At 35.0% G+C, this 19,546-nt stretch overlaps 1 protein-coding gene across 5 annotated transcripts in view; it reads right to left on the bottom strand.

Moving 5' to 3' along the window:
- HMCN1 (hemicentin 1) overlaps positions 1–19,546 on the bottom strand; it is a 516,590-nt gene that overhangs the window by 140,266 nt on the left and 356,778 nt on the right. For all 5 annotated transcript variants that reach the window (XM_043924342.1, XM_043924345.1, XM_043924344.1 and 2 more), the window contains 6 exons: positions 13,756–13,947; positions 9,315–9,488; positions 7,450–7,563; positions 6,257–6,402; positions 2,553–2,703; positions 1,008–1,202 (listed from right to left, as the gene is read on the bottom strand). In XM_043924342.1, the coding sequence (XP_043780277.1) occupies positions 1,008–1,202; positions 2,553–2,703; positions 6,257–6,402; positions 7,450–7,563; positions 9,315–9,488; positions 13,756–13,947 (972 nt within the window). The remainder of the gene's footprint in view (positions 1–1,007; positions 1,203–2,552; positions 2,704–6,256; positions 6,403–7,449; positions 7,564–9,314; positions 9,489–13,755; positions 13,948–19,546) is intronic.

The raw sequence follows: 19,546 nt of genomic DNA, 5'->3' as shown, positions 1-19,546 counted from the left end.
ATATAAATATGTAATACTCTAGAATGATTTAGAAAAAGATTACATATATATATATATATAAAATTTGAGAGTAAATTGTTAACATGTTGCCCCTTTACCCCTAAATACTCACAAATCTATATTTCATAAAACAAGGATAATCCCTATATAATGATAGTATAATGATCAATATGTAGAATCAAGAAAAAACTACTACTGAACCAGAGTCCATATTCAAATTTCATTATTATTATATTGTCTTTTATATCTATTTTTTTCCCAAGCTCAGATCCAATATAGGATCACATACTATATCTAGTGATCATTTCTATTTAGTCCCTTTTTTTAAACTCCAAGATTATTTTATTTAATTGAGATGAAGTTTATATACAATGGAAGGCACTGGACTTTAAATGTACAGTTTGATAAATTTTGACAAGCCTATTTGAATATTTTCTAAAAGTAAATAGAAGCCTTGAAAATATTATTCCTCAATTTAAACATCTCTTTTTCCATCATAAACTATGTAATAACTGAAATATCTGAAACTAATCATCTTTACGATTGATTTATGAGAAATGCATTTAATAATTGAGTAGTAACTATTTGCAAATATACTTTAGAATTTATCATTAATAATGTACAGAAACAGAGCCGATTATTTCATCACATTATATAGAAAAAGAGAGGCACCTGGAGCCAAAAGATTTTAACTTGATAGAATGATTCCATAGAAAATTAACTAAGGTGTTCTATCCTATGTCAAATTCTCAGCCTAGACTCTCCTAACTTGAAGCTACATAGATACCAGTGGCCATGAAATCAATCAATTCGACTGGTCTAACAGAGAAGGGAAAGGCTACCCACTCCAGTATTCTGGCCTGGAGAATTCCATGGACTGCATAGTCCATGGGGTCCCAAAGAGTCGGACACGACTGAGTGACTTTCACTTCACTTCACTTCAATAAATGAGAAGAAGCACATCTGACGGAGATTCAGATTTGCACCCTGTTCCTAGCAGTCTTTACCTGGCAAAATCAGTACTCTCTCACTTGAGGTCAGAGGGCGGCCATCTTTATACCATGTCAGTGTCGGAGCGGGAGCAGCGTTAGTCTCACAATAAAGAGAGATGGGATTGTTGATGATCACATCCTTGGCTTCACCTCTCCTGCCAGTATCCAGCATGTTCCCTATTTCCCAGAGCTTCTGAAAACTTGGAGGAACTACAGAGGAAAGACATATACAATTCTGGACTCATGTAAATGACAGTGTCATCCATGAAAGAAAGATCTTGCCTGGTACAAGAGTGATTTGTACATGTAATAAATTAGACAATGTGAAAATATTTTCAAGTACTTATACACCTACCAACTCAGCCCTTAGCTAAAAAAAAAAAGATAGGAGACAGAAGTCAGAGCTGGTTCTCCAGTGGAAAAGCAAGAGGCTGGAGCTCATAATGTTGTGCTCATGTTCTGCTCTCCATTCATGTTTAAAGGATCTAGCACTTAGAAGATAGATTGTCCTGCTCTTAGGAAGGACCTACTATTAATATAATAAACATGGCTAAAGAATATGATCATAGCAGGGAAAACTAATTTCGAGAAGCCATTAAAAAATATTGGCTCAATAGAGTATTTCCCAATGATTTGTCTAATTAAGAAATCTAAAGAAGATATTAGCCAAGATTAAAAAGTGTATTAACAAAAATAAAGGGACATTCTTAAAGTTTTCTGGGTGAGAACTATGAACGTTCTAGAAGGCAATTTGCCTGTACATCAAAATTTTAAAAGTATATAAACAATTGACCTAAAATTTCCATCATTAGCAACTTATGAAAAATAAAAAATGTGCAAAAGTTTTAAGTATAAAGATGTTCAATAAAGTATTACTTATGAATAATAAAAGCTTGGACACAACCCAGACAATCAACAATAAGAGTCTGGTTAAATAAATATTTGGATACTCAACTGATAAAACAGGTAAGTTATTAAAAATCATGTTGAAAAAAAAATCATGTTGAGAGCAAAATATCAACAATAAAAACAAGTATCATTTCTTAAGCATTTTGCTAAGAGTTTTATCTAATTTATCTTATTTGGTACTCACTACAATTCTACAAGGTGTTAATTTTAAAAGTGAAGAAAAAGAGGCTTAAAATATATAGGTAACTCACCAAGTCACAAAGCCTGAAGGAGCCTAAGTTCATCAGATTCCAAGTCTCACTACTTTAAAATCTGATATAATGTTACATTGGCTTTCTGATAAACTTCCGATATAACATCAGGGGAAAGCTAATGTAACAGAGAAGTATGTATTGGGTGATCCCAATTTACAAATAACATACACATTTACAAAAATACATCAAAAGGAAACACACAAAAATGACAGAAGTAACCCTGAATGACAGGATTATTTTCTGCTTTGTTAATTTTTCGAGTCCAAGTTTTCAATAATGAATTTATATTATTGTCAATAGAAAAAAAAATACTAAAGCAAACCAAGGCAAATTTCTTTGTCATTGCTTTGCCAAAGCATATAAATGAAATTACATTTAATAAGCATATTAGCATTACCTTGTATATTCACATCAAAATCCAGCTCATCTTCACCTGCGATATTAGATGCTACACACGTGTATCGTCCAGTGTCTGATATTTGAGCCTCCTTGATTTGAAGTGTGTGTCCACTGGCAGCAATAGTAACATGATCATCTGATTTAAGGGGCTGTGATTCAATTATAATAATGTTATCATTAAGTACTCCAATAAATCCCCAAGGGGGCCATGCAGTTGAGAGTTTTTATGATTCTTTAATAAAAATTAAAATGTAGGTCAAATAGAAATACTCAAGACAACAATAACTTAATTTACTTTGAATAAGCTGATTGTTTTTGAGCAATCATGTCTTTATTTACTGAAAATTGTAGTTCATGTAGTTTATATCTGTGCTAGGTATTTCTGGGTGGTGCATTTATAAATCATTTATGATGAAAAATATTCTTAAGGTATCATATTTATGTTTGGAAAAAAATGACTTTAGCTGATCCCACATTGTAGTGAAGCATCTCTTATTATTTTGTAGCAAAGGCTAGAGTTTTTTAAAGAAAGATTGAAGGCATTAGCATAGTCTGATTAGATTTAAAAATCACTATTGCTCATTCAGAAACATCTTTACTTAATAAATGAAAAAATTTAACCTAGAGATATATATATTATGAGGTTTTATTGATAACATTAGCTACATTTAATAGGACATTTCTCATCTTTTAAACATTCTGTATATACTAAGTTCCCTCTTATTTCTTGAAAATTTTAGTTCTTGGCTCACTGTTACTCCTTCCAATGATTTTTCTCATAATTCTTGGTGGTTTCAAAACCCACATAGGCAGCCATCTAATGCTTTGTGCTCTCAGCTCCTTGAATCTTTTTTATTTTTTTGGTCCCAACCCTCTCTCAGTCACTTAATAGGAGAGTTATACCTAGAACTTGATAATTATCAATAATCACAGCTCTTGATAATTTCAGTTTCAAGTTCTCACCTTCTGACCATCACCTCTTAACTCTCTAACTCATTTTCTCTAGCATCCCAACTCCCATAATTTTCTGTTGCCACAGGAGCACCCAAAATTCACTGAACTTGAAATCTTTTCACTATCATTCACTCTCCTCCTGATTCAGAGAAGGTTCCCTGGGGCTTAATCCTTGGACCTCGTCTCTTTCCACCTAATCTCACTCTCCCAGAGATCTCATGCAAAACCTTTGACTTATCTCTTTCCCTCACATCCTGCTACCACCTTCATCCAAGCAACCAACTTCTATCTCTTGGACAATTTTAATAAATTCATTTCTGGACTTCTTCTTTCTTCAGCCAGTAAAGAAGCCAATGTAATCTTTTAAAAATCTTTTAAGTCAGATCATTTCACTCCTGTGTTCAAAATTTTCCAGCGGCTTTCCATCAGTAAAAGGCCAACAGATCTATACGCATTATAATCTGTATGTGTGTGTGCAGTGACTCATTCGTGTCTGCCTCTTTGCAACCCTATGGACTGTAGCCTGCCAGGCTCCTCTGTCCATGGGCTTCTCCAGGCAAGAATACTGGAGTTGGGTTGCAATTTCCTTCTCCAAGGGATCTTCCCAACCCAGGGGTTGAACCTGCCTCTCCTGCATTGACAGGTAGATTCTTTACCACTGTGCCGCCTTAGCTCTCAGCATGATCCAACCCTCCGTTAATCTTTTGCTCTCACCTTCCTTCGTGTTTCCATTGATCCCTGCACTCCAGCCAAATGCCTCAGGGCCTCTGTCTTTTGCTAGTCTCTCTAGAATATTTTCCTCTCAGGCATCTTATGTCTGCTTCCTTCACGTTCTTTGAGTTTCAGCTTAAATACCACCTTATCAGTGAGGTCTTCCCTAGATAAATAGGAGATCATACTCCTCTTTTCTCTGTAACATTCACCCCTAAGCACTGTGTGTTTTATTTTTTTTGTTTCGTTTCCTCCCTACCCCTAAACTCCACAAAAGCAAAGATTTGTGTGTGTGTGTGTCTATTTCCTTCACAGTGGTATCACCTGGATCTAAAATAGTGTTTGGCAAATACTATATGCTCAATAAATAATTTGGGGTGCAATGAATCATTATTAACATCACATATAAAAATAGTATAATTTAAACTTTCCATGTCAAAGAAACATTTCAGAGCATGAGTAAACAAACACATAGTAGTAGTAGTAATAGTAGTTAAGTCGCTAAGTTGTGTCCGACTCTTGCGACCCCATGGACTGTAGCCCACCAGGCTCCTCTGTCCATGGGATTCTCCAGGCAAGCATACTGGAGTGGGTTGCCATTTCCTTCTCCAGGGGATAGACTCTATCAAAACTTATTGTGGTTAATGCTGCTGATATTTTTGGTGACTTTTCTCAAAAACACTGTTTTATTCAAGCAGTGTTGCTTATCTGAGAAATGAACTAGTGGAAGGAGTGATATGGAAGATAAACCAAAACCAGTATTTTTTGTACACATTTTAGGGGACCAATCGCAAATCCTGAAAAATTTAGCAATTTAACTAAAGCATAATAATAGGATCAGTTTCAGTCTGGATGTGAAACTAGTTTAACTGCTCATTATGAAACTTAAGAAAAACTGCCCTATTCCTAGTAAAATGCCAGCTTTTATCAAATTTTTATGTGTATATATGTATATGTGTGCATGTGTATGAAATGCAAGGAATGAAAAGATTTGAGGTGAAATTAAAAATAAAATAATAACATTTCAAAGGAGAAAGGAATTATTTGATTCCAAGCAAAGTCATATAGAATTGATATTGTTCATAAAGTGTGTTTGTAGTCAGAAAAGAAACTGTAAACAGAACATAGTGGGAGTTCCATATTTTTCCTTTTGCAATGGCTTCCAGATGAAATTTGCTTATTTTGTAAGAGATGATTTTTTTTTCTGGCCACCAGGATCGCAGAATCCATCTGTGATATGAAAAAATAAATCAATATCTTTCTGCATCTTAAATTATGACTCTGACCTGAACGTCTACAGTTGGAACTTGACTATTTGGTTGATTATGTGTAAAACAGGACAAACATCAGCTTAGCTATGTCACATCTGTATTAAGCAGAGTGTTAACAGCAGCTAAAAAAATCTATTTTGGTCTTAAAACACTAGCACATGTTTTTAAAACATGCATAAAAGTAAGTAAGTTGAATGAGAAATAGTGTGTGGTCTGAAAGTCAGATTACATAATTGAAGGCTGGATCTTTCCATGGCGCCAGTTACTTGTATTGGGCACTTCGTCATCACATTTAGCCTTTTTTCTTCATCTTAAAATGTTAGGAATATTACCCTTTTGAAGAAGAGTTAAAGGTGTTTAGAGAAAGTTCTGAATAAGCTTAGTATTTATGTCATACCGATCATTCTAATCTGACTCAGCACTGTTTTTGTATTTCTTCTCCACAAAGTTTACTTTGAAAAACCACAGAGCACAAAAATCATTCACCAGTGGGAAGGTGGCTGGATTTTCAAAGACAATTGCTAGTGTATATTAAAACAGTCCTTCAAACTTTTTAGTGATGAAATAATATTAAAATTGTTGAATATGGTTCAATTTTGTGTGTGTGTGTTTTTGCAATTTTACACTCTAGGAGCATGGGATTGTTCTAGTTTTAAGGTCACACTGATTCTCTGAGTTACCTGTGTCTGGGTGTTTTGATTTTTTAATTTAATTGACCATTTTAGTCTATAAAAGATCATCAACAAAAGAAAAAAACTTGACTGGCCTGTCCATCCTTGTACCAGCTGAGAGACGCAGAAGGAATCGCATAGGCTTCACACTCCAAGGTCAGTGTGTTGTTTACTTTGATCTTCACTTCTTTAGGGGAAAGACCTGGCCCCAGGAGGTCCCCTTTATTGATTATGGGTGGAACTGCATAAACACAAATATTAAAGTATTAAACATGAGTTCTTTTACTTTTTAAAATTTTTTCTATTTTAATTTTTTTTTATAATGTTGTGCAACCATTAGCACAATCTAATTTTATTTTATTTTGGTCATGCCACATAGCCTGTGGGATCTTAGTTCCCTGGCCAGGGGTTGAACCTGTGTCCCCTGCAGTGGAAGCGTGGAGTCTTAACCACTGGACTGAAAGGGAGGTCCCAAACATTAGTTCTTTAAATGGAATGCCATGGAAATCACAATGAGAACCACTTAAGAAAACAAGGAAATAACTTAGGCACTTGTGCTCTCCTTTCATCAAGGACCCAACTGAGCACTTTACGAAACGGCAGTGTTCACACATAGAATGTGGAGAAAATTTTCTTTCTCCCCTCATCACTATAATACTGCCAGTGAGGTTAACATCCTTCACAGAACAGTTAGTTTAGTTTGTTCTGGGTCCCCAAACACAGCCTGAGTATAACCCATAAAATGCATTTTATTAGTTTCTAAGGGGAATTAGTCAATGAACAAAAGATAATTAAACAGATGCTTTTCCTTTCTTTTTTAAAAAAACCTTCAAATGTAGTCCTTATTAATGCTACCATTCTTTTTTTTTTTTTTTTTTGTAATAAATCAGTGTACAGTGGATCAGCCCAAAGTCACCGACAAACTCATCTGAGGCTGCAGAATAAAGCATGTATAGTTAAGGAACAGTTTTGAACATGAAGGTACTTCTACACAGCAAAATTGAGAAGAGGGTAATTCACAAGAAAAAAAATAGAGGAACTTAAGAAAGTGCTACTGACAAGTCCTCCAAAATGTCAGTGAGTAGATTCAGTGGGCTTTTCACATCTTGAAGCAACTGAGGTCATGGGCACAATGTTTAATTCAACTTCCATCTTAATGAAGAGAGTTGCATAAATGATCAACTTTAATGATGAATATAAATAATTATGAACCCAGCATGAAAAACAGAATTGAACAAGTTAGAAAACCTGGAGAAAACCTGGAACATAGTTTTCTTTCAGAACTTACTGTAGACCTTCACTTCATAGTGCTTTACCATCTCCCCTGCCTCATTAGTGGCTACACAAGCGTATCTCCCAGCATTGTCCTCCTGCGCATTGAGGATCTGCAGAGTCCTGCCTCCTGAAAAGCAACGGAACACCAAAGAATCTCTGAAGTCACAGTGGCAGTGGGGTTTGCACAAACCACAAGTTTTAGTTCTTACTATTTACCTATTTATTCTTCTCTATGCTGATTCTACAACAGACAAAACAAACTACAATATAGATGGACAAAATACAATATAGACTGGTAAGTCCTCAGTGGTCTGCTGTGGTAATGACTCTTCATGCTCATTCTGACCCTCCCCTGCCTCTTTGCACACACTATAACTAGGGTTTTTATTTTTTTTTATTTTTTAGCATTTTTAAAATTAATTAATTTAATTGGAGGCTAACTACTTTACAATATTGTGGTGGTTTTTGCCATACATCGACATGAATCAGCCATGGGTGTACATGTGTCTTTACAGACAGTTCTTCTGCCTTAGTCATCTTCTTCCTTTCATCTACCTGGCCTATCAGTGAAGACTGATTTTGCTAAAACAACTTAAAAAAAAATTACTTATTTGCTGTGCTGGCTCTTACTTACTGCATGCGAACTCTTAGTTGCAGCATGCGGGATCTAGTTCCCTAACAAGGAATCGAACCTGGGCCCCCTGCATTGGGATTGTGGAGTCAGCAACTGGACCACCAGGGAAGTCCCTAAAACACAGTTTTTCATTATAATCTTTCTTCCAAAAAATCTTAAATGATTTTCAATTGACTAAAGTATAAAGTCAAAACTCTTAAATCTAGGCATTCAAAACAAGACTCCAACATTCCATTCTGATCTATATCCTGCATGCCCTCCTCCCTGACATATATACCTGTGCACACAGTCTACTCAGGAGGGAGGTAAGGAGTATTTTTATTATTTATTACCTGCATGTAAACAGGGCATTCTTACCTTCTACTTTTCCCATACTAGTCATTCTGATGGATCTGAAATCTCCCCTAACTCATTTCCAACCAACAAAGTTCTATAACTTTCTTGAAGGTTTGGTTCAAGTTCTGGCTATGACAAACCATTTCATGACCACTTCAGCCTATGGTGGCCATTTCCTTTTTCATTCTTATAAAACTTGTCACTACCTCATTTATTATACTCTATGACTATCAATAAAAAAAATCATCCTGTGAATGCCTGCCAATGCAAGAGATGTAGGTTCAATCCCTGGGACGGAAAGATCCCCTAGAGAAGGAAATGGAAGCCCACTCCAGTATTCTTACTTGGGAAGTCCCATAGCCAGAGGAGCTGGGTGGGCGACAGTCCACGAGGTTGCAAAGAGTCAAACATGACTTAGCAACTACACAAAAACATGACTATTCATAACCCATGATTATCCATGGATTCCTACTGTTAATGAACTTCCTTCCACATGTATTATCCCTATAAATTTCTTAAAGTCAGTGATCATACTTTTAAATGTTTTCTGTTTTCATACATATTTCCAAGTATTAATGAGGAATAACAAACTGTCAATCTAAATACTAACCTTCAAGGTTCAATTTCACAAGAAGTGAATTTCTACCCTTTTTGGTATTCCATATTATATTTAAGCAATTAATCACACTGTAGTATTTATTTACTTGCCTTTTATTTACTTTATTGGTCTTTCAAAAAGTAATTTTATTACCCTAGATTACAAGATATAGAGATAAAATTAAAAAAATAAGATAGCCATAGTACCACGAACAACATAAGTGTTTATATAAAAATAGCCAATGGTTCTGTTTTTTTTATAAAAGTAGGTGGCACAAACGCATCTTGGGTATCTGAAGTAAGCTAGTTACCTGGAAGAATATGGATATTTCGGTTGGATTCTAAAGGAGTTCCATTCTTAAACCAGGTGATGGTGGCTGGGGGATATGAATAAGCTTCGCAGACCAAAGATGTGGGGCTGTTAAGGATAACAGTGACGTCTTCAGGGCTGCCGTCACTATCAACACCAGCAATTACAGGAGATACTGAAAAAGATTTAAAATTTAATCCAAGAAATAGATGCAGAAACTTCTTTATTTGTGCATTTCTAAGTTTCTATAAGTACTTATTTGCATAATTCCATTCCCTAACAACTATAGAAACAATTGATTACTGTTCTCATTCTACACAATAGCAGTGAGAACCTTCAAAAGCTCACAGAGTGAAGGAGGAGATGACACATAAAAGGGAATCCTAACACATTGCAGTGTGGACAATCATGGAAATCGCAGTACAGAGCAGCACCAGAGCATCCAATCCAACCCAATCTAAGGTGTGGGGTTGTGGGAGGACTCTCATCAAAGAAGATCACCTAAAAGGGGAGATTTCAAAGTGAGCGTCAAAGAACTGGTACTGGTTAGAAGATGAAAGAAAGGAGAGTAGTAGGAGGCAGGGGCATATTGGGAGCAGAGGAATGTAAACAATGAGGAGCAAGCAGGAAATATACAGAGAATATAGGAAATACACAGAGTTTGGACTCAAAGGGGTTAGTTTGGAAGCAAGAGAAAGATAGGTACACTTGCTCCATAAAAGATAATGAAAGCTTTTCTACTATACTTGGGAAAAGCATGAGAAAGAACATCAAAAGAAAAAAAAAGAGAGAGAGAGAGAAATTGGAAAACATAAACTAAACGAAATGGGAGCACTGAATGTGAAATTGAAAAAGTGAAACACACTACATAAAAGTAGAAGATCACCATATAGTCCTGTTGTTTTTAAACATGGGTGCTCATCAGAAACACATCTGGAGCTTTGGAGGAAAAAAAGCAATACCCAGGCATTTGTATTTTTCAAAAAACCTTTCATATACATATACGTGTGTGTGTGTGTGTGTGTGTGTGCATGCATGCGCACTCAGTCATGTCTGACTCTTTGTGACCTCATGAACTATAGCCCGCCAGATTCCCCTGTCAATGAGAATTTCCAGGCAAGAATGCTGGGGTGGGTTGCCATTTCCTTCTCCAGCAGATCTTCTTAACCCAAGAACTTAGCTCATGTCTTTACATCTCCTGCATTGGCAGGCAGACTTATTACTGCTGAGCCACTTGGGAAGCCCATATATATATATATATACATATACAGTATGTATAATATGTATTTTTTAGAAAACTTATGAAATTTTGCCTACCTAAAAAATTTATGACAGTTTGATTCTATTTGTTTGAGTTAGCATGAATAGAATGCTAGATTTCTAATTTATAGTCACTCAAAATTTTGATATAGATCCATGTGTTCTGGCATCTAGTATTACTGTTAAAAGTCTAAAAAATTTATTATCTTGGTGATTAAGAACAGTTTGAATGAGGTTTGAAACTTCTAATCCAACTCTGAGAATATACAGAAATATTATTTTGTAAAACAAAAATAATGAGGGCCTGAACTAGAGCAGTGCGGAAAGGAACAGAGAGGAGGGGACAACTAAAGAAGGATTTAGAAAAGCCAGCTGTCAGGACTTGATGATAGAATTTAATGGGTTAAGAAACCAAAGTCAAAGGTAACTTCCAATTTTCTTGCTTGGGAATGAACCTAGGTAAATTGCACTGAGGCAAAACAAAGAGAAAATATGGAAAGACCTGCACATTCAGGAGGGGAAGATGGTTTGTTCAGTCTGACTATCTTAAATTTTAAGTGCTTGTGAGAATTCCAGGTAGAAATGTCCAACAAGTAATTGTATATAGAAATCTGATCCTTGGGAGAAAGATCTGGGTTGCAGGTATGGATTTTAAAAAGTCTCCAGTTGATAGGAAATGATAATTAAACCGCTGGGGAATTAAATTTGTTACCTGATGAGACTAGAGTAAAATGAGCAGTGAAATAAGGATGAAACATAAGGGGACCTAACGTTTAAGAGATGGATTAAGTAAGAGTTCATAAAGGAGGGAGAAAGAGAGCAACCAAAGGTATGCAAGGATAACTAGGGAAGGACAGTGTCCAGGAGAAAGGGATACATTGTTAGGGGATCCAAACATTAACAAAAGAATTGAACGATGTTTGATCTAACAACAGGTAGTCTTACAACAGTAGTATCAAGAATGGTGTGGGCAGAAGCTTGTTTTTAGTGGGATAAGACATATAGACAGAGTGTTGACTATCTGAAGTGATGGAGGCAACAGAAGATGAAGCTGGAAGTAAGGCAGACAGTGGATATGACTGACAGACCAAAGAAGGGGGCAAGATAGAGGATGAAGGGCAGAAGCGATAACTGAACAAAAAGGACAATTCACCCTCTGGGGAAAGAAAGAGTGAAAACACTGACTTATGGCTGGGTAGACTGGAACTTACAAGTATACACACTTAAACAGCCTTAGCTTTATATGAAGTTGGTGAAAAGAAGACTGTGATTTAGATCCCTCATCTTCAATGAATGAATGAGAATGGTAAGGAATAAATAACCAGGAAGTGAGTAGGAAGTGGAGGAAAGAATATAGTCAGATAATATAACTTAAGATGCCTGTGATAAAGAATAAATGATCTGCACTGGAGAGAATCCCCAGGGAGCTGATGTCTCTTGGGAAGAGTCAGACTTCAACTACTGCAAGGAGCTGGAAAGAGTTTGAAATCCGGTTTCCAGAGGACAGGGGTAGGATTTGGGCATAAGCCTGTACTAGGAGGTCAATTAGTGGTGGGAGGAAGGGGTCATGAAGAATTTAGGGCTCTAAGAGAAGCAACAGGTAACAGCAGAGGGAAGGAAATCCAGGGCTTCAAACACTGATGGGCATGCAGGGAAGATGAGTTTGTTATAGGACAACTGGTTCATGAACTCTCATTGTTATTGATCCATACATAACATATTATGTGTTGGGGCTATATTTTTTCAAGATAAAAACTGTTTTGCCTTAGGGAGCTTATATTTATATAATTATTACTTATATATAGGGTATTCATCTGACACTTACTTATACATTATTCACTATTCTGACTTAACTTTTCTGGCCTACATGTCTCTTCTACTTTCAACTAGACTGTAAACTGCTTGAGGACTGTATCTTGTAGGAGACGAGCTATTCCACTAGTCTAGCCAGTAAGTATCACAACATACAAGTAAAGAAATTAAAAAACTGCAAAAATTTGCATCCTCAATTATAGTCAGTTTTTTTTTAGTGGAATGAAACATGTTTTGATATCAGTAATCAAATGCAATATACTTAGGTGGTACACTTTAAATTTCTAATGTGAGCAGAAATCTGGACTCTATTTTAATGTCATTCCTGAGACATAACTTTAATGCTATAGAAAATGAATGTACAGTTATTTCATCATTCTTAGTCCATCTGTTTTCATGGTATAGTTTTTCTTGAGTTCAAAGGGCTTGATATTCAAATGTACAACTGATCTGTGTTAAATGAGAAGGAAACCATTTGAGATTTAAAACCTACACTTGTGGTCTCAGTGCACTCTTTAACCTAGGAATCTTCACAGCTCATCACTGACTCAATATAGAATTTACACATTGCATAGTAATCTCAAGGGGAGGGAATTTAGCTGGGAAAAAGAATCACTAACCAAATGGTTAAAAACCTAAATTTGCAATTTCAACATAATTTACCGCATAGCCGTACCCTCTAAGACTTTTTAGGTATTAGTGAGTTAGCAAACGACATAGATAAACACACATACAAATAGAGGAGCAGCATGTTATACGAAGGAAAAGAAAATCTACAGCAGTTGCTGACCCCAGTGGGAGCAGCTCTGAGTTCTGCTATATGTTAGCAAAGGGAAGAAGAGATGATGTTTTAAAACAGAGGAAACAAACTTCTAAAATAAAAGCATTTTAATGCTGTTTTAACCCTTCGGCCTCACAAGGGATTGTGTTAATTCATTATCACTCATGAGCAAGCGTAAAAGTTTGATGAGCTTGTCCACATCTGTTCTTCATCTTAGTTACCAACAGAGATTCCAGTATGTACAATTACCAATAGCGGCAAAATCCCCCAAAGAAATGATAAAATATCTCACACGTTGAGCCCCTTTCATTGCTGACCTGCTTTTCTTTGACCAGTATTTGTTTTTCCTTTATTACTGTTTATTTAATGTATATCTTATTCATAATTGTGCTTAGTACAAAACACAGCACCTGGAAACAGCAGGTATGCCAAATGGAATGAATGAATGTATAAATTAATTAATGTAAGAAACCAGCAAATGTACACAAGCTCTGGTCCAGGTAGAAATATTAACTAAACAATAAAAGAAGAGAATTGAACTTGTTGCCATGGCTGATTCTTCAAGATTTGAAGCAATGCTTACACCTACCCAACACATTAAGACTGAAACTTTTGCTCTTGTCACCAGCTGTATTAGAGGCCAAACATGTGTATCTTCCAGTGTGTGACACTTGGGCATTCGTAATTTGAAGAAAACGGCCACCAGACATAAGATGATGAGTGTCATCTTCTTTGAGAAGCTGACCATCTTTATGCCATGTTATTTCTGGTACTGGATTCCCTGTAACAAAAAGACATTTCTGAGAGTTGGCTAATTATCACATCTACAATTGGTAACTAAAAGGATGCATTTTAAATAGTGGTGCAATGAACACTGGGGTACATGTATCTTTTCAAATTACGGTTTTCTCTGGATTATACTCCAATACAAATTTAAAAAATAAAGAAAAGGATGCATTTTTCATTCATTTCCCTTTTTAATTATTCCACTTCTAAAAGAATGGAATAGCTATTCATTTAAAAATAAATTTGCAAACATAAGCAAATTTACAATAATAATCAGGCTTATATTTTAAAAATATACAAGTGAAACAGTTATATTAGTCTTTGTGTTTAACTAAATTTATACCATACCTTGGGCTTCCCTGGTGGCTCAGATGGTAAAAAATCTGCCTGCAATGCAGGAGACCTGAGTTTGATCCCTGGGTTGGGAAGATCCCTATGACTACCCATTCCATTGCTCTTGCCTGGAGAAGTCCATGGACAGAGGAGCCTGGTGGGCTACAGTCCATGGGGTTGCAAAGAGTCAGACACATCTGAATGACTAACACACACACACACATACACACACACATACACACACCCCCATACCTTAGGCTATTACAATTAAATATTTTCATAGTAAAATACATTTAAAAAAGAATGGAGCATGCATTTTTACTAAAATTGTTACTCATGAATACCTTATATGCATATTAAATTTCTAAAGAAGATTTCATATTATTGAGGGAAAGCTGCAAATAAGGAAAGCCTTTAATTAAACAATTCAACAACTAGGTATTTTGTGTTTATATCAGGATTCTAGCATAGATATACAGATAGATAGAAAGACAGAAATAAATAGTATTATTCCTTTAATATTTATAGCCTTTAGAAAAAATACCTTTCATATTTTTAAAGAGACTTTTAAAAATACTGTTTTAAATTGCTCAAATTTTTTATTTTTGAAAATGTAAAACTATAAAGACAAGTTCTGTTAGGAAAGTGGACAAGGATGATATATTAAGGCTCAACTGTATTGGCCATGAAGTCTGTTCTATAGCCCTAGCAGGGCAGGAAAGCAAACTCACAGGTCCACCTAACTGCTGAGTATAGCACACATGTCAGGCACTCCGTGTCCTGACCTCACATCTCAGGAAGGGACAGTGGGCCTCACCCAAATAGAGACCCTGACAGAAAGGCCCATCTGTACAAGCATGCTACCAGCTGACCCAGACAGAATCCCAAGTTGAGCTGCATGGTGAAGAACTATCTCTGCTGAAGCAAACTTTTAGTCTGGAAATGGAGACCCTCAAGTGTGCAGATACCACTGCAAGGGATTGGTTAAACATGACACTTCACTGGAAACTAATAAAGCTCCAATAACAAAATAACTGACTCTAAAAATGTGGAGGTCTATGAATAATCCTCTTAAAGAGGACTAGTAAACAAAAGTAAGAACATAATTCATGAACAAAATGAGAAGTTCAACAAAGAAATAGAAACCACACACACACACAAAAAAACCCAAAAACCCCACAACCAAACAAACAAATCCTAGGGCTAAAGAATACAATGACCAAACTAAAGAATTCAAAAGAAAGCCTCAACTTCGGACTTGACCAAGCAAAAGAAATAATCAGTGAACTAGAAGATTTGAAATTATCTAAACAGAGGATCAAAATGAAAAAAAGAATGAAGAAACATGAAGAAAGCCTACAGGAGTTACGAAGTACTATCACCGAAGCAATATTCACATTATGGGAATCCCAGAAGGAAAGGAGAATGAGAAAGGAAGAGAAAGTATATTTAAAGTGATAATGTCTGAAAACTTCCCCAAATAAACATTTACATTCATGAGTCCCCAAAGATCCCAAATAGGCTGAACTAAAAAGGGCTACATTTAAATACATTATAACTAAATTTTAAATGTAGTAAGAGGGAAGCAACACATCACATACAAGGGAACTCCCGTAAGAGTAGGCAGATTTCTCATAAGAAACTTAGAAGGCTAAGAGAGAATAGCCTAAGATACTCTAAATATTGAGAAAAAAAAAAAAAGCGCCTGTCAACCAAGAATACTAAAGCTGACAAAATATGAATAAGAGATTTTCCCAAGCAAACAAAAGCTGAGAGTAACAAACAAAAACAAAAACCACCGCCAGACCAGTCTTCTAAGAAATTAAAAATGGCATTCTTAAATGGAAATAAATTAGATATTAGAGCAGAAATCAATGAAATAGAGTACAAGAAAACAACAGAAAAGATATAAAACTAAGAACTGGTTCTTTGAAAAGATAAAATTTACAAACCTTTAGCTAGACTAAGGAAAAAAGAGAGAGATGAGAGAGGATCAAAATAAGATTACAAATGAAAGAGGAGACATTACAACTGATACTACAGAACTGCAAGAACCATAAGCAACTACTCTCCAAAACTATAGCCAAAAAGCTGAACAATCTAGGAGAAAATGAATAAATTCTTAGAAATATAAAACCTGCCAAGGCTAAATCATGAGAACACAGAAAATTTTAAACAGACCAATTACTAGTAAGGACATTAAACCAGAAATCTAAAACCTCCCAACAGGGAAAAGCTAAAACCAGATGGTTTCAGTGATAAATTTTACCAAATGTTTAAAAAGGAATTAATATCAATTCTTCCCAGACTCTTTAAAAAATTGACACGGGGACATTCCCAAACTCATTTGAGAAGGCCAGCGTTACCCTGATACCAAAGTCAGATAAGAAAGAAAACTATAAGCCAATATCCCTGATGAATACAAAAAAAAATTCTCAAAAAAAAAATATACTAGAAAATGGAATTCAACATTAAATTAAAAGGATCATGCACCACGATCAAATGGAATTCATACCTGGGATGCAAGGATGGTTCAAGACACACAAAAAATATAATATATCACATCAACAGAATGAAAGATAAAAATCACATATCCATATCAGTAGATGCATAGAAGCTTTTAACCAAATTCAACATCTGTTCATGATAAAAAAAAAAAAACTCAAGAAGTTGTATATAGAAGGAACATTCTTCAATATAAAATAGGCCTTATAACACCTCTGCAGCTAACATCATACTGAATGGTGAGAGTAAAAGTCTTTTTTTTAAGACCAAGAACAAGATGGGAGTGCCCACTCTCATCATTCCTATTCAACACAGTATTAGAAATCTGAGCCAGATAATCACACACAAAAAAGAAAAGGCATCACAATTGTAAAGGAAGAAGTTGTCTCTGTTTGTAGATGGCATGATTATAGAGAAAATCTTAAAGATTCCACCAAAAAAACCTGTTAGATTTAATTAACAAATTCAGTAAAGCTTCAGAAACAAAATCAAGATAAAAATCAGTAGCATTTTATATACTAACAACAAATTATCTGCAAAAGAAATTTTTTAAAATCTCATTTAAAATAGCATTGAAACCAAAAAATACTTAGGAAAAAGTATAACCAAGGAAGTGAAAGATCCCTACATTGAAAACTATAAGACACTGATGATATAACTAAAAGAAGACACAAATAAATGGAGAGATATCTTGTATTCATGGACTGGAAGAATTAATATTGTTAAAATGTCCATATTACTCAAAGTTATTTATAGGTCCAATACAATCCTTATGAAGATTCCCATGGCATTTTGTTTTTAAACAGATACAGAAAAAAAAAATCTTAAAATTTGTTTGGAACTACAAAACATCCTCAATAGCCAAAGTGATCCTGAGAAGGAAGAACAAAGTGAGAAGCATCACATGTCCTCATTTTAAACTGTATTACAAAGCTCCAGTCATCAAACCAGTAAGGTATTCCATCAAAAAAGACACATAGCCCAATAGAACAAAATTATAAATGGAAAGATAAACTGATACATATACAATCAGGAGGTTCAAGAATACTCAGTGGAAAAAAACATTCTTTTCAATAAATACTGGTGGAAGAACCAGATATTCACATGCAAAAGAATGAAACTAGATCCATATCTTATACTATGCATAAAAATTAACTTGAAATGGATCAAAGACTTAAATGTATGACCTGAAGCTCTAAAACTCCTGAAAGACAACATAGGGACAAGGCTCTTTGACACTGGTCTTGGCAATGATTTCTGAGATATGACACCAGAAGTATAGGCAACAAAAGCAAAAACAAACAAACAGGACTATATCAAACTAAAAAACTCTATTCAGCAAAGAAACCATCAACAAAATGAAATGGCAACTATAAAACAGGAAAAATATTTGCAAGCCACTATCTGATAAAGTGGTTAATATTCAAAATATGTAAGGAACTCATATAACTCAACAGCAAAACACACACACACAAAGATACAAAGGATTCAATTAAAAATTTGGCAATGGGCCTGAATAGATAATTTTGCAAAGAAGATATTCAAATGTCTGACAGGTACAAGAAAAGCTGTTCAATGTCACTAATCAACCAGGAAATAAAAATCAAAAACACAACGAGATAACACTTTACACCCGTTAGAATAGCTATTACCAAAAACATAGGAGTTACAGATGTAGAAAATAAACTTATGGTGACTAGGGAATAAGAGAGGGGAAGGATAAATTGGAAGGCTGGGACTGACATATACACACTACTATATATCAGATAGGTAACTAGGAAGGACCTACTATATGGCACAAAGAAATCAGATAACTAATAAGGATCTACTGGATGGCACAAAGAACTCTCCTCAATACTCTAACGACCTATATGGGAAAAGAATATAAAAAAGAGTGGATATATGTATATCAGATTCACTTTGCTATACTCCTAAGATGAACACGTTGTAAATCGACTACAGTCTGATTAAAAAAAATTTTTTTTAAATTACAGTTAATGACAAGTGTTGATGAGGATGCGAAAAAAAGGAATCCTTGTACACCTTTGGAGGGAATGTAAATTGGTATAATCCCTATGGAAAACAGTATCACAGTTCCTCAAAAAACTGAAAATAGAATTACTATGTGTCCAACAATCTGAAGAAAATGAAATCACTATTTCAAAAGAGACATCTGCATTTCCATGTTCACTGCAACATTTTTCACAATAGCCAAGACAAGGAAATAACTTAAGTGTCCATAGATACATGACTGGATAAAGATAATGTGACTTATGAAAAACTATACATATAATTTAATGTTATTATTAAATACTATTATTCTACAATATATAATACTAATATTAAATACTATATATATATGTGTGTGTGTGTATATATATATATATATTTTAATATTATCCAGCCATGAAAAAGAAGGAAATCCTAACATTTGTGACAACATGGATAAACCTTGAGAACATTATGCTAAGTGAAATAAGTCAGACAAAGACAAATATGGTCTGATCTCTCTTATACACAGAGTCTAATAAAATCAAACTCACAGAAATCGAGAACCCATTAGTGATTGTATAGGTAGGGGGTTGGAGGTGGGATAAATAAGTGAAGGTGGTCAAAAAGCACAAAATTCTAATAACAAGATAATAATCATGATTACAGTTAATGATACTTATTGTATATTTGAAAGCTGCAAGAAAGTAGATCTTAAAAGTTCTAATCACAAAAAAAGTGTGCAGCTATGTGAGGTGATGGATGTT

The sequence above is a fragment of the Cervus elaphus genome, chromosome 14 (genome assembly GCF_910594005.1).
Source record: "Cervus elaphus chromosome 14, mCerEla1.1, whole genome shotgun sequence".
NCBI lineage: Eukaryota > Metazoa > Chordata > Mammalia > Artiodactyla > Cervidae > Cervus > Cervus elaphus.
The sequence above is the reverse complement of the archived record's forward strand: the minus strand, read 5'-3'. Positions and strand labels throughout refer to the sequence as shown.